The sequence below is a fragment of the Vigna radiata genome, unplaced genomic scaffold, assembly GCF_000741045.1.
Source record: "Vigna radiata var. radiata cultivar VC1973A unplaced genomic scaffold, Vradiata_ver6 scaffold_179, whole genome shotgun sequence".
Classification (NCBI taxonomy): Eukaryota; Viridiplantae; Streptophyta; class Magnoliopsida; order Fabales; family Fabaceae; genus Vigna; species Vigna radiata.
Window position 1 is genome coordinate 708,172 of NW_014542553.1, and position 15,677 is coordinate 723,848.

The following is a 15,677-nucleotide window of genomic DNA, read 5'->3' on the forward strand; positions in this document are numbered from 1 at the left end:
TTTCACCTTGTACTTGCAAGGATTTCAGCCTGAACCTCTAAATTCCATAAATTGTAATTAATAAGGTTGTTTTGCATTAAGTTAATTTGAATGAAATGATTGACGAATTCCGTAATGCATTAATTAAAGCAGCATGAAATATATACTTCATCTTCTTCACACTAGTGTCTTCACTGTCTGTCTGCACCTCCATTTCATTTTTTCTCTTTCTTTTAATGGTCGTCCAGAGAGATTAATAAAGAATTTTGTTAAATTTGTTCATGTTGGAAGCAGCTAAAGGTAGGGGTTCGACAAAACACTGAAGGTGGTGGTGGTTGACATTTGAGGAATAGAAGTGCTTTTTTAAGAGTATGACATTAAACAACTAAATACATTCATTCTAAAGCTCGTATACAGTAACCTTTGTATGACATTAACATTCAATATACACATAGTGAGTTCTACTAATAAATTTTTTCAACCAATTAAATTAGACAATTTAAAAAGTTACTAACATTTTAACGTGTCATATGAACGTAATTGATACGACGTGTCATTGTATTACTACCCTTTTAATATTTCACAGCGTTGCTTGTGAAATCGCATTAGTAGTAAGAACCATCATTACGTTGAAGACAACCTTTGTATACTTTACCGACTGCTCCTTCTGCAATTTCTCTCTGTTATGATCAAAATTGTTGGTTGATTTCCAAATATCAAGAAGAGAAAAATGACGACACAACTCTTCTATTAAATTGTCTCCTAGATGAACTTGAGTCACCAAAACATTTCAGAAACATTTTTAGATTTCTTGGTACAGAGATTGAAACTGAGTGCCTAGTTAGTACCGACACCCAATATATGTTTTCTTAAAAGTTTGTTTACTTTTAATGTTTAACTGTATTATATTATTTTAAAATCTAAAAGTTTATTAAATTATTTTAAACTATTTAATTATATTACTTATAAATGTTTACTTAAATAATTTTAAAATGTTTAATTATATTATTTACAATGTAAAAGTTTGTTTTTTTTAAATGTTATATTATATTGTTTTAAAATTTGAAAGTTTGTTTATTTTGAATGTAAAAGTTTATTAGATTATTTTAAAATGTTTTATTATATTATTTCTAAATATTTAATTAGATAATTTGTATGAATTTATTTAATTTATTAAAAAAATAGTTGTTTTTAAAAATTGGTAAATTTATTTAAAATTGATATGAAAAATTTAAAATATTTTTTAGGTAGTCTTAAGTATTATTATCTTAGTGTTATTTTAAGTATATTTTGTAACATTCCAATAAATATATAACAAAAGTTATAATTTATTCTAGAAGTTAACACAAATAATAGAGGAGAACAGTGAGGAAATAAGCACTTAGATGAATAAGAAATATGAAATATCATATTGAGTTAAAACTGTACAATAAACAAGAGTTTAATATAATTTACAGGCTAAGACCGAACGATCATAACATCAGTTCAAGACCGAACGGTACATCAAAAAGAATCTTATATCGAACGGTTTTACAAAATATAAACAACCGAACGATATTCTAACATTTCAGGAAAAAGAAATTTAAACTAAGGATCGGACGGTCCTACACTATCATCAGGCACACTATCTACAGGCTGATCGGTCTGTAAGACATCCTCCAATCAATCTTCAATAAGGCCTTCTGCTCACATCCAAGAGATGATCATCGTAGTGAAGAAAAAGGACCGAACGACAAATACCGAACGACAACAAAGACATGACACGAAAGATAAGGGTAAGCTTATTTAAATTTAATTAATCATTTCCAGCATACATATAAACATGAAAACCGAATAGTACAAACATCATTACATTCATAAAATCCTCATACATGCATATCTGTATAAACCGAACGTTCAAACTATCGTAACCGACCACTTAGACATTGTCCGGACTGTATGAACCATGTAGCTCGACGTTTCTAGCACCTGGTGTGGTGTAGTAGCTGGCATAACTCATCAACTACCATCCGAGGTTAGTCCTACAATGATCATCTGGTCTTATGACCGCAGACCTCCTGCCATTCCCACACATGAATAACCTTTCTCTACATGAGAAAGCATCATCACGGAATATCAGGAACAAAACAACAACAGAGTCTGACCATGTTCATACTTTACCAATCATCACCAATTATGAGACATTTCTCCCTTGGAATTCTCTTACTTAACCAAATTCAACCAATTTAAAGGATTACATACTATCACATTCAGAAGAATAGAAACTGTTAAGGGAATGACCGAATGGTCTAACACTGAGGGGAAACTGATTATCAAAGACTACTTTAGTAAGTGACCGAACGGTCTAACACTGAGAAGAACCGAGTACTATCCAAAGCCAAGAAAAACTTATAAATGATTAATGAAGATGACCGAATGCTCAACAAATGATTTAAACTTTAATGAAACCATGTATTATATAGTTCAGACCGAATGTCTTTAAGATCAACAAAGTTCTCTTCAATATACCGAGTACCAGTACAAGACCGAAAACTCTTTGGAGAAAACAAGTGTCAGTATAAGACCGAGCACTTTTCCAATTAAATAATATTATAAACCGAGTACTTTAAAGATCAAGTGCTAGTATAAGACCAAGCACTAAAATAACCAAAGGCTAGTTTATGACCGAGCACTTTAATACCGAGTACTTGGTGTAAGACCGAGTACTCTTAAATCATAGCAATACTAGTTTATGACTGAACATCTCACAAGACCGAGCACTAGATCTATGACCGAGTGCTTCACATGATCGAACATTCTTTAGATGAATAATATTAACATGAAACCGATACTTTATAAGTTAAGTGCCAGTCTAAGACCAAACACTTGTATGACCGAACGCTTGGTTTATGACCGAACGTTTTAAAAACATACAATATCTTAAAACTGAGAGGAAAGACTTCCTTGACTTATTAAAAGGACTAGATTAAACAAAGTAGGTAACAATCAATATGAGCATCACAAGACTGATCGGTCATCAACTGATTCTCTGTAGAAGAGGTTTCAGTCAAGACTTAACGGTTTAAGGGAGGACCGAACAGTCCTAATGACCTTCGGTCACAATTCCAGAATTTTACTAAGTTTAATGAATTTATCCTAAGTACCTAACCAATATCAAACATATCATACAACAGCATACAATATTCCAACATACCATTAAAATCATCAAACATACCCACATTAAATCATGCATCCATACATACAAAGTAATCATAATTAAATCTTATAAGCTTCCCTTACCTTTAATTCCCGCTAAACTTCTAAGTTCTGGGCAGCAACTACTTCTAGGATTTTCAAGGTCCAAGGTCTGATCGGAGGTAAGCATTTCCCATGGAATTAAACACACCAAAACGGTTCAGAGAATAGTTTAGCTAACACATGCAAACTGAAAAGTGTGCGTGTATGCAAGAATACAAAGAAGCTTCAAAAGTCAGAAATACTTACCGGTTTAGAATGGAAATCTGATCGGTGCAAATGAAAGCTTTTGCCACCAGGAGTATTTAATTTGAAAGGATGTATATGATTGGAGTAGGAGAAGTGGTTAGAATTCTAGAGAGAATGTTTGAAGGTTTAAAGAGAAGGAGGAGGAAATGGTGGATTCTGGAAACTGAGTTTTGAGGAAGAAGAAGGGTTGCATGTAGAAAGTGGTGCCAATTTCAAAATCTCACTTTAAATATGACCACCAAAATAGACGCTCGGTCCACTCCCTGCCTGCCACGTAGCTTCCATTATCTGGAAATCCACATTTCCTCTGCTGCCACACGTCTACCGAGGACAGGGAATTAAATAGGTTGCGAGGCTTGTCTCCCACTTACATGGGAAAACTGGAGGGATGCGACACGTGTACTCCACTAAAGTGGAACATTAAATGGAGCGTGACATATTTGATTATTTATATATGTTTAATTTATTGTATTAGTTTATAATTCTATAATTTAATTATAAATTATTAATTTATTATGACTTTTTTTAATTTATTAAAAATAAGTTGGTATTTAAAATTGTTATGAAAAATTTAAATAATATTTTAGGTAGTTTTAAGTTTATTAAAAAAACTATAAAAAGTTAAACTATAAAACGAGAAGAAGAAGTTAGTCTATAAATTTATCTGGAGAAAGATGAAGAAGAGGGAAGAAAGCTCGAGAAAGCAAAGAGAGACTTCCAAACTTGAAATCCAAAACATAAGGAGAAATACAAAAAATAATTTGTAAGAAAGAGAAAACTGGATCAAAGAATCTGGTCAAAGGTTCTTTTCGTTTTATAAAAAAATTTAATGAAGGGTATTATGGGTAGTTAAAAAACTTGGAGGTGCAAGATAAAACTTTGGAGGTGAAGGGTGAGACATCCAAATAACTGTTACTAGGCCCAAATTGAAAGAACTATTACTAGGCCCAAATTAAAAGAAGTGTAGTTGTTGTTGGATACTATGTTTAAGGATTGGGAGGTAGGAGGAATGAAATCACACACTACATTCCTTGAGTGAAAAACAGAGTGAGGATTGAAAGATAGAACACAATGGGGAAAGAACGTTAGGAAGATAGCTCAAGTAAGAAAGGAAGAATCGGCCAAGGTATGGAGGGCTAATCCTGTGCTTGATTGTTTATTGTTTGATATCTGAAAATGCTTAGTGACTTGAAATTTTATTGATGAACTGGTTGATTCTGTTTTGTATATGGTCCGTGATGTTGCTATGTTTTGGGTTGCTGTCATATTAATGTTGTTGACTGTTTCTGAGGAAGAAATTGACGTCATATGGACTATCCTGTTATTGAGTTTGGGTGATAGTTGCTTTGGGTGGGATTAAGCTCTGTGATATTGTTTTGGCTGGTACATGATATATTATAGTGATTTATAATTGTTCCATGGTGCTGCCAATTTATTTTAACGCTGAATCATGGTTCTTTTAGAGAAACACCTGACGCTGAAAATAAGTTTTATGCAACATGGGTTTCGAAAAAAAATGGGAGAAAATTTAAGCTTGTATTTTGTAGTCAGGGAAGTTTCGTTTGATGTAGGTTGGTGCAGCCTTTGAGCATTTATATTCTTTCTTGGGGGGTATCGATTCATATTTTATTATTTTTTTAGGTAGTGGTTTGCTGGATAATAATTCTATTGCTGTCCAAATATTTAGTTCTATCATCTTTATGTTCTTTTCTCTATGCGGTGCATAAAACAAGTTGTGCTTAATGGACATTACGGTGCAGCTGGCCAAAACTTTAATTCTAGAAACTTTTTGAAAAAGAAAACTAACGTTGGTTTCTTTTATATGAACTTAACTAATGTTATTTTTTAATATTGGAACCAAATAGGGTGTACATTGAATTGTGGTTATAAAAGGTGCGCTGGAAACTAATGGTATATTGTTCTTGTATTTTTTTTCCATTTTATTTTTTTTCTCTGCTGTCCAGTTTTTGTTTAGTGCCGTAGGTGCAGAGTTTTGAGAAAAATCTTTGCTGTTATTGCACTTAATTCCTTGCTGTCTGGTGCTGTTTTGGCTGCTGTTGTTGCACTTAAATCATTTGCTGTTTGCTTTCAAAAAGGCTTGCTGTTAGCTGTTATAAAATCTATATAAAATACTTGCTGTTTGTATTAAAAATTTTGCACAAAACCTGGCTGTTTTGAAGGAAATTTATATATCAAAAAGCTGCTGTTTTTATACTATTTTTTGTTATTTTATGTACTTTTTTCTGCTATTTAAATTTGATTACTAAAACATTATTGTATTGGATAGGATAAACTGAATTGAATGAATGTATGATTGATGGTAGGATTATTATTCTCTGTCAGAGTACTTTACGGGTTGGTATTGTATTGCAGTTTATTGTCTTGTGTGCTATAATGCAAAATTGATAGAATGAATAGTATCTTGATACAATCTTGTCTGGGTTATTAACCTTGCTGTGCAATCTGTAATCGGCTTGGTGAAATATGTATGTGATGAGACTGGGTTATGGCTGTTGCTATTTCAGTAATGATATGATTGCGTGTGTTTGTTTGGTTTTGAATCAGATTGTACATCCGTTGAGTTATTTAGACACACACATACACATATATATATATATATATATATATATATATATATATGTATATGTATGTATGTATATGTATATGTATATGTATATTGAGTTAAAATAACCAATTTTTAACATCAAGATTTGTTTTTCCACAAAAAGTTACCTCTCTTTTGACATCTATTTCTTAACACTTTACATGACTATTTTCTATCATGTCATCCGTTCTTCTCCTTATAGACTTCCCAATTCTTATTTTCGTAATTTTTAATGTAATTTGTTATATCTCTTATTATTATTTTTCACAATCATCTTCATTGCTATGTTGTTGCACCTTGATTGATGGTGATTGTGTGTGTAAACTGTTACTTACTATTTACCACAAAATTTCTTCAGTTTTAGGTTTTTTGTTTTGATTTGAGTATATAGATGTGTAGTATAAATTATTTACTTTATAAAAAATTGTAATTACGATATTTAGAATAACAGTCAACATCGCCATACCTTTTTCAGAGTTAAACGCAATAAGAGATTGGTAATAGTAGTTTTAAGGTTATTTATTTCCATGTAATGAGTAAATGAGTAATCTGCATATTTTGTTTTTGAAAATTTGAGCTACTCATTTGGATACTCAAGCGCAGCTTTCTAGAAAGCCGTAGTTTAGTTTTTGACAATTCATTGTTTTTGCTTCATTTCAGATTTGGAATTAAACGAGCCTAGTATCATTATGTGCGTGGGGCCGCTTCTACTTCTTGACGCAAGAGTTGAGTTTTCCGCCCCAAGTCCCACATCGCCTGGATCTTTATATGCGTGACTGCCTCTCCTATTATAAATTTGCCCCATGCCCCATGTCCCCTGTTTTTGGATGCAATGAATTAGTCTGCTTCATTAAGATGTATTCTCGCATATGTGGAGTTCCGTTTTGAAATTGAGAGTGTTTCTGTTAGGATTGTATACAAGAAACCTTCCTGTTTATTCCAAATTTTCATTGTGGAATTTGGCAAAGTTTAATATTCTTTACACTTCTTACGTGAGATTGGGTATCCTCGTACTATGGAATCATCAAGCCCATCAAAGTACGCGTTTTGAAGAACGTAAGCACACACCAATTGCCCAGCGGCTTTACCAAAACCTATAAGTCTTGAATCCAATTGCCCAGCATTACCATAACCAACAAAATATCATGTCTATTAGAAACATCCGCAACAATCTCTGGTTGGTCTCAATTCCTCAATTTTGTAATTCTACTTTTCACATTTCGTTCTTCTCTAACACCCCAACTTCAAGTTCAGCTATACTCCTTTCTCCTCCCCGCATCTCATTTGGGTGTTCAACTCTTTGCTTCCCCAATCACCCTTTTGCGGGTTCTTCAACTCCTTGTTCTAATGTTGATAATGGGCACTCACCCTTCAATCTCAATTTGCACTTTCATACTCGCGTGTATTTTTGTACTCGTACGTGTACTCCTTACTGGAGTAGGCCTCTTGCTACTTCAGAGCAGGTTTCTCAAATCATTGCACTGATTCGTGAGGATGGGGATGATTTGGTAGCCAAGTTGAATAGTATGAACGTGTCTTTGTCTCATACGTCAGTTGTTGACGTTTTTCAGATATTAGCCAGTGACAGAGTGTCAGCATTGCAGTTCTTTGATTGGCTTAAAGTTTCTGATCCTGATATTTGTTGTGATCCGGATATAGGTAGCTTGTTTGTTAATAACTGTGGGTTGTTGTGGAATTTTGAGGCAATGGTTCCTGTTTTGCGTGGATTTAGCCTTAAAAGGGTGTTTTTGGGAATAAAGACTTTTGGGTTTTTGCTGGATTTAGGTTTGGACAAGACTTCTAGAATGAAATGTGTGAAAAAGATTATGATCGTGTTCAATGAGGTTGGCGGGGTTTATCAAAGTTTTGGAGTTCAGTTGTTGATAGAAATGTTTGCTCTTTCAGGATTTTTTGAGATAGCTGAGTTTGTGATAAGAACAGCGGGGAGAAAGGTTAAAAACTATCATGTGTTAATGAGGATAATGTGTAAGAGAGGTGATTGTAAAAGAGTAGGAGATTTGGTTAAGGAGATGGAGAGAAGTGATTGTGATATGAGTGCAGGTACGTATAATTTGCTACTCAGTTGTCTATGCAAGAGTGGTAAAATTGATGAAGCTTGGCAAGTGCTTGAAGATATGGAGAAAAACTATGGTTTAACTAATGAGCATAGCTTTGGTATTCTTATTAACACATTTTGTAAGAGGCATCAGTTTGATTTAGTTATGAAGCTTCTTGATAAAATGACTCTGAAGGGTATTGAACCAAGTATTTTAACTCATGCTGCGATAATAAAGTCCTATTTTAAATCAGGAAAGTACGAGGAAGCACACATGTATGTGATTGGTTCTGCCGATAAGCTTAGCTATTCTAGCAATGCAAACTACAGCTTGCTAGCTACCCTTCATTTGAATAATGGGAATGTTCTGCTTGCCAGTAAGGTTCTTTCTGAGATGATGGACAGGGGTCTTATACCTAATTTTGTAGCATACAGAAAAGTTAGGACGCATCTCGAGAAGAAAGGTGAAAAAGATTTGTCTATGGAATTATCAAGAAGGTTCTTGAGCGTGATTGAAAAATGAAAGATTTTGAATTTTACATGACCAGATGCTGTAATTCCAGTCATGTTTGCTTAATAGTTGCTCTACATACTGAGCGGTCCAGTAATGACGTTTGCTTCTGCCATTTTGCTGGTTTCATCATTGATAAGTCTACATTCTGCCAGTTTGCTCTACATACTTGCTTAATATTGGTAATTATCCTTTACTGTTTTTTTTGTACCCATTTTCGTTTTCTTTACAATGCCTTCAATTCCTTATGATAAATCTGAATTACAAAACCCATTCACAGCATTGCATTGTACTAGTTGCAATTTATGATTGAAAACTATTTTTAAGTGGTCTAAAATGATCTTCATGTTCCAAGAATTCAGAAATAAGTACTTGGCAGTCAAGAATGAAGATTCAATGACCATTACTGTGTTTGAGTCTCTCTAATTCAAGAAATTACCCATTTAATCTTCTTTTCTGTTATACATACCCTTTTTCTGCATTTGCATTTTAATTCTGTTTTCGATTCAGAATTTAGTCTTCAACCTGTTTTTGTGATGTGTTTTGTTTTTCTACTTTCTGATTCAAGTTACATCTCAGAATTATCAATTGTTCATCTCGGTAGTTGAATTTTGTTCACCCATATTCCAGTTGTCATTCCAACTCTGCCATAGCATACCCAATATCATTCCCTGCATCAGTTGCATATAGCTTAATTAACTCAGTTAAGAAGTTTTGAGCAGGTCAATATGAAACATTAGAGTTTGATCAGTGGTTGTGTAGGGCACCACAGTGAGTTGCTTGGTAAATAACTGATAGGGTGTATATGTATATCTTCTACTGTTATGGTAATTGTCTTGTTCTAAGGTGTATGTGGACTAGTAATGTATGAAGTTAGGATAGTAAGAACTGTTTAGCTATGTTAGAATAATTAATAAGTCTACTTATGTTAGTGTAGTAAGAGGAACTAAAGGAGGGAGTAGTCTGTTGGGTTATCTATAATCATTGTACCTAGCAGTCTAGGGCTGTTCCTTGACCTTCCATCTCCCTATTGTATCATCTTTTTATCAATATAAATAGCAGAACAGGAGAAGGGTCTTTCAAGTCTTTTAGAAATACATTTTTCTGTTTTAGATCTCAAGTTGGTATCAGACTGCTCTGGTTTCTGTCCTGTGTTGTCTACCAGCATTGTCATTGCTGTTCGCATCTGCCCGGTGCCCTTTGTCGCTATCCGCGGTTGTCTAGTCACTATCTGCAGCTGTTAATTGCAGTTTGGAGCTTTTCATCTTGGTTTGCAGCTGTCCATAGTCGTCTGCCGCCGTCCACCGCCGTTTGCCGTCACTGCTCCGTCCGGTGACCACTGGATCTGGTTTGTCTCGCGCTCGTCACGCGACGACCAACCCACCGATGCCGGAGTCTAATTCTCCTCCACGCTCCGCCGTGCGCCGCTCCTTTGTGCACCACGAATAGGCGCGTGCAGTTCACTCAATTTTCAAGGACAAAAATTTTTGAAGTTGGAAAGAATGTAAAACCCGGAAAATTAATACAGCTTTATGCACAAGTTATTTGTTGGAATATATATTGTTAATAAAATGAGTTATACTTTTGTACAAGTGCCTTGTGGTTTAATTAGTAGGAGTTGTTATGGTGCAAATAATGTGTGCTTGTTTATACGGTCTTACTTTTATATAGGCCATTAGGTAGTAATTAAATATCTATTAAATGTTAATAAAAATCAAAAGAAATGAATCGGTGTAGTGGTAGCATTGTGGTTGGTGGTGTGAAGCTTGGGGCGTCCCAAACTCGAAGCCAGGGGGAACCAAAAGTGTTGTGTTTTTATTTAGCTTTCTTTTACTTGATTTTTTGGGCTTTATTTTGTTTGCCTGGGATGAGAAACTCAAAGAGAAACCCTACAAGCAAGCGAGAAGTGGCGACGAACCCTAGTCTCATCACCAATTCAAAGAAACCTTCAATTCTTCTCTTCTCTTTGTTTTTGTTTTTGCATCCTTGAAAACACAAACCCTAGGGCTAGGGAGGAGTAATGCGACATAGGGGAGGGAGAGAGCATTCAATGCTCGAGTAAAACGAAAGGGGGAGTGAATGTCGATTTTTGGTGATGCAGAGAGCTAGGGAGAGGGAATCTGAGGGTGAGAGTTCACCTTAGGGTTTTGAGAGGGTGACATTCAGGGCAGAGAAGCCTATTAAGGACTGCGAGAGGGGAGTGTCGAGAGTCGAGAACGAGAAGTGTAGAATTAGGAAGAATTCAGGTATGAGGAGCTATCCTTGGGTGTTTCGTTTTGCTTGTATGTATGTGATGCATTCTTGATTCTGTCACGAACATGGTCAGAGATGCTACTCTGTTTGGTTGTTGATATGATACTGTTATAATGTGTTGGCTGTTTCTAATGAACGAGTTTCATTTGTTAGTGAGTGAGGAGAGTATTTCTTATGATTTTATAAGATAATAAATTAATAAAATAAAATTAGGTGGATTGGTGAGTCAATTTGACTTACCACGGGTTCAATCCGGATGAACTGGATTGAAAATTGACTTGCATTAAAAAAAAAACATTTTTTTCAAATCTAATCCGGCCCGAATATGTGGTGGGCCTGGGTTGGTCCACGAGTTGTAATCTATTTTAACAGCTCTAATCACATATTTGTTTGGCTTCCCACCAAGTGAGGACAAAAGGGTACAACTTTATACTGGTTTTGAGCACCTTTTGTTTTCATTTTTTGTTTTTTTTTTCTAATGTTTGGAGTTGAAAATTATCTTTTAATTGCAGGTGTATGGCTGTCAATTTTTAAGTTTGTTTTTTAAATTTGGTTTTAGAAGCGGATTTTTAAGGAGGGATTTGTTTTTTTAGGATAATGTTGCCATTGAAAGTGTGGCTGATGAGGTTTGGACCTAGTTTTGTAGTTTTTTTGTAACCAGTGGATGTAATTCCTAGTGGCTCTTTGTGCAATTGACTGGGAAATCATCTGGATTGATGCCATCGTGTTGTTTTTGTGATGATTTTTTTGTGATTGTCAAACTGAAATTCTTTGCAGCTCTTTCTTGCAGAGATGAGTGTAGATTCCATTTTCAATGTTATCATCAGGTGATTTGATTAAGCTAAATCAAATCTGTTGACGACTGAGCATGTGATGTAGTGTCAAATGGTTCCAAAGTAGGTTCCTTTGTCGTTCTACTATTCAGTGTCAAATGGGCAAAAGGAATAAAAGATTAAATGGAATCTTGTTATCAATAGTTGGTTATGGGTTGTTTACACACTTGATCTGCAGACCCTCCAACTGTTTCTGAGACAAAGTTAAATTTTCTCAAGGAATATAAGCGACCAATTTCAAATTTCAACAATACGGTGCTGCAAGAGCTCTTTGTTCAGCAACATTTAATGAGATACAAGAGATCATATCGCTAAGATGCCGTATTCGCCCTTGGCTTTGTCACTGTGTATGAGCAACTCATGGAAGGGTATCCAAGTGATGAGGAGAGATTTAGTACAATCAGATGACTCTGCTTGAATAATAAATTCTGATGTATTGTCTGTTGTTTGCAATTTGACTGCAATTGGAAGGTATTAGACAAAGTTATGCAACCAATGTTTTGTCCTTTCTCACAGTAAATTTTTGACTCTGACACTATTATTTTTTTGTGTACATATTTGTTCTTTTATTACTCGTTTTCCACTCTTTATCTTGCATTCCTTTTAGGATTAAAATAGTATGAAGTAATTAAAAAAGTGAAGATTAAAATAGTATAGGATAAAAAGTTGGAATATTAGCTGAAGAATTGTGTACAAGTACCGTCACTCTAATATGTATTTTTCTGTACCGTCACTCTAGTATCAGTGGATGAGTTTCTAGATTTGTAATTAGGTTAGATTATAAATGTATTATTTTCGAATTTGTAGTGTATTATTATATTGTTTTCATGCTAAAAAGGGAGGTTCATGGACTAGTCTTACTTAATCCATAAGACTTTGGGAATATTTAGTCCTAACCAACATTGGGTTAGGATCAAGTCCTATGATATGGACTTATTTAGGTCTAGTCTTGTGGTGATTGGTTTTGATTATAAAATCAATTACATGAAGTATTTGGCAGCGGTGAATATATATTCTGTAGGGACTGCTTTATTTAGGTCTAGTCTTGTGGTGATTGGTTTTGATTATAAAATCAATTACATTAAGTATTTGGCAGCGGTGAATATATATATTCTGTAGGGACTGCTTTGAGTTGATAAATTGGGTGTAATTCGGTGATTAGATTGGAAAGTAGTAGGTTTTGGTGTATGCATGAATCGTGATTTTGAATTGGAGACTGTGTACATGTCGTAACAGTAATTTTGAATCGTGATATTGAATTGGAGACTGTGTACATGTCGTGGATTTGTATCAATGTATTTTGAAAGAGTTTAATTAGATTATGTTTTGATAAAATTGAATCAATAATGTCTTTGTCGTTAATTTTAGTGGACGGCGTTAACTTTAGTGGATCATGATATGTTGACTCAACAAATAGTTAAGATGTGGTGCATGTGGTGGAATTTATTTTAAGTTTTAAATAAAATCTTTTAAAACAAATTAGGGTCCACCTTTACCTCCCCGTCGTTGCCAAACCCTTCATCCGTCATCTTTACCTTGGCGACAACTTTTTCTCTGGCCAAATTCCTCCCAAATATGGCACCTGGCAGCACCTCCAATACCTCGTCGTCTCCGCAACGAACTCACGAGAAACATCCCTCTGGAGTTGGGAAACCTCACCACGCTTCGCGAGCTCTACATTGGAAACTTCACTCTTCCTTTTCCAGATCCCTTTTTGACTTCAAACCTTCCTCACCTTCTTCTTCTTTTCCATTCTAATCTTATTATTTTTACTTTTCTCAAACCACTGTCAAACATTCTTCCTACTGGGTTGTATTGTAAGAGGGGGATCTAGTGTGGGAAACAAAAAAAATTGTCGGATTCCTTAAATCTGAAGCTCAAAAGTCGACAGTGAGGGACGGAAGGAGGCGTTCGGTGCCGCCGTGGTACGGTACTGAGAATGTCAGAAGAACCAAGCCGTCAGCTTCGACAGCCATGCTATCAACGAATGTTGTGATTTCATGTCGACAGTCGAGGACAACACTTTGGAGGCCGTGATTTGCGTCGCCTGCGACTGCCACCGAAATTTTCACTGCAAGGAGATCGACAACGAGATGACCTCCTTTCACCACCGAACACAGTCGTCACCGTCGCTGCACCACCACCATCAATTCTCCTCGTACTACCATCACCGAGTCCCGCAGCACCCCTCTGCCGGCAGCTACCTTCACTACTACCTCGCCACACCTACAAATGCACAAACGAAGTTCATGTAGGAACAGAAGGATAAGATGTTGGCATTCGCGGAACAAATGGGCCAGAAGCACGATGAATCTGCTGTGGAAGTTTGGATGCACAATATTCTTTCTTTCAATCTTTCCATTCACTTCCTGAAGTTGCATCAGCCAAAAAGGAACTTGAGGAAGTGAATCTTAACATAGAGAAAGCAACCGCAGAGATTAGTTGCTTAAAGGTAGCTGCTACATCATTAAAACCAGAACTTGAACAGGAAAAAGCAACACTTGCCGCCATCAGACAAAGGAAGGGAATGGCCTCCATTACGGTTGCATCTCTGGAAGCTGAATTGGAAAAGACCAGATCATAAATTGCTTTGGTCCAGATGAAGGAGAAAGAAGCTAAAGAGAAAATGATCGAGCTTCCCATCCAAAGAGGTAAAACTTTCTTTGGAAGAGTATTATGAGCTTAGCAAACGAGCACACGAGGCAGAAGAACGGGCCAATATGAGGGTGGACCTGGCGGAAGGTTCTCGAACTTTCTGGCTTGGAGGAGAAGCTGGGAAGGAGAAAGAGAAGGAGGTAGGGGAAGGTCCACATAATCATCTCTTACTCTGCCATGTATTTATTCAATGCTAGCTCACCATGTCACCTCGCAATAATGTTAACGTCGTCCACAACAATTAACAACAAGGGTTTTATTGATTCAATTTTATCAATTTTACCAAAACAGAGACCTAATTGAGCACTTTCAGAATACAAGGACCCAATTGATATGAATCCGTAGAAATAGGAACCTTCAAAGACATTAAACCTTAATTGTAATGTTTTGTTGAGCAGGTGAAGTTTTTACTCGTAAGGTTTGGAAAGTCAAGAAAACTAGTCCTAATCGTAAGGCTTCATTGAGTATGTAGGATGATCTTAATTGAAAGACTTTGTTGAGCAGGTAAAGTGACTCTGATAGTAAGGTTTCAGTAGAACAGGCAGAGTGAAAGGAATACTATGGGAAAAACATATAGTGTACACGGGTTAACTGATACATGAAACTTTGATACTATAAATGATGAGTGGGGAAACGGGTCTTTAATGCGATGGTGATGACTCGACCACCCTCCTCTTGTGAGTATTAGTGTTATTGGCAAAGTTGAGAATAGGTCACCGAGGAAATGGTATTAGGATGTTCTTATCTTCTCTATTATTGCAGTTAGTTCACCCATATAGTGTTATACAGGAGGTAGGTGATAACGTAGATAATACAGATGTTGTATAGACCCTACAAAAGGAGGGGAAAGTTATGAGGGGCTTTTTATTAATTTTGAATAAATGTTTTAAGAGTTAACATTAAATTTTGGGTTTGCTCTTTGATGACTATTTCTCTTTTATCATGGAACACATTTCCTAGATTTAAATGTAGTCTACTTGATGTTAAATTCCTACTCACTTTCTTCTAGGTCCAGGATCAATACATTCGATGAACAAAGATGTAATGGATGAAGCAACCCGGAAGCATTTTGGAGTGTTACAATTTTTTTTAAATAAAAAAAATTATAAACTTCCTATAATTTAAATCTAAACAAATTTCACTCCTAAATTTCACTCATAACATGAGTGCTTAATAATTTTGAAAATAAGAAACTTAAATAATTTTTTCAAGAAAAAAAATAATAAATATCTTTTTATAAAATTAAAATTAAATTTTAATAAAATAAAATTAGGTAGGTGGATTGATGGACCAACCTGACCC

At 35.3% G+C, this 15,677-nt stretch overlaps 1 protein-coding gene across 8 annotated transcripts; it reads left to right on the top strand.

The window, feature by feature from the left end:
* The first annotated feature begins 4,346 nt into the window (after positions 1-4,346).
* Positions 4,347-12,300, top strand: LOC106780364 (pentatricopeptide repeat-containing protein At4g31850, chloroplastic). 8 transcript variants are annotated; one of them, XR_002666551.1, is made up of 4 exons: positions 4,347-4,588; positions 6,728-10,880; positions 11,665-11,783; positions 11,899-12,300. XR_002666551.1 is itself a non-coding variant. In XM_014668648.2 (2 exons), the coding sequence occupies exon 2, from the start codon at positions 7,213-7,215 to the stop codon at positions 8,644-8,646; it is 1,434 nt and encodes a 477-aa protein (XP_014524134.1). In that variant the 5' UTR covers positions 4,347-4,588; positions 6,728-7,212; the 3' UTR covers positions 8,647-12,300. The 8 variants fall into 8 exon arrangements, 1 of the variants encoding a protein (XP_014524134.1); XR_002666550.1 differs by having other exon boundaries at positions 6,728-8,816; positions 9,748-10,880; positions 11,665-12,300; XR_001377254.2 differs by having other exon boundaries at positions 6,728-8,816; positions 9,885-10,880; positions 11,665-12,300.
* The last annotated feature ends 3,377 nt before the right edge of the window (positions 12,301-15,677 follow it).

Coding starts and splice junctions, on each gene's coding strand:
- LOC106780364 (XM_014668648.2), top strand. CDS start 7,213: ATGTCTATTAGAAACATCCGCAACAATCTCTGGTTGGTCTCAATTCCT.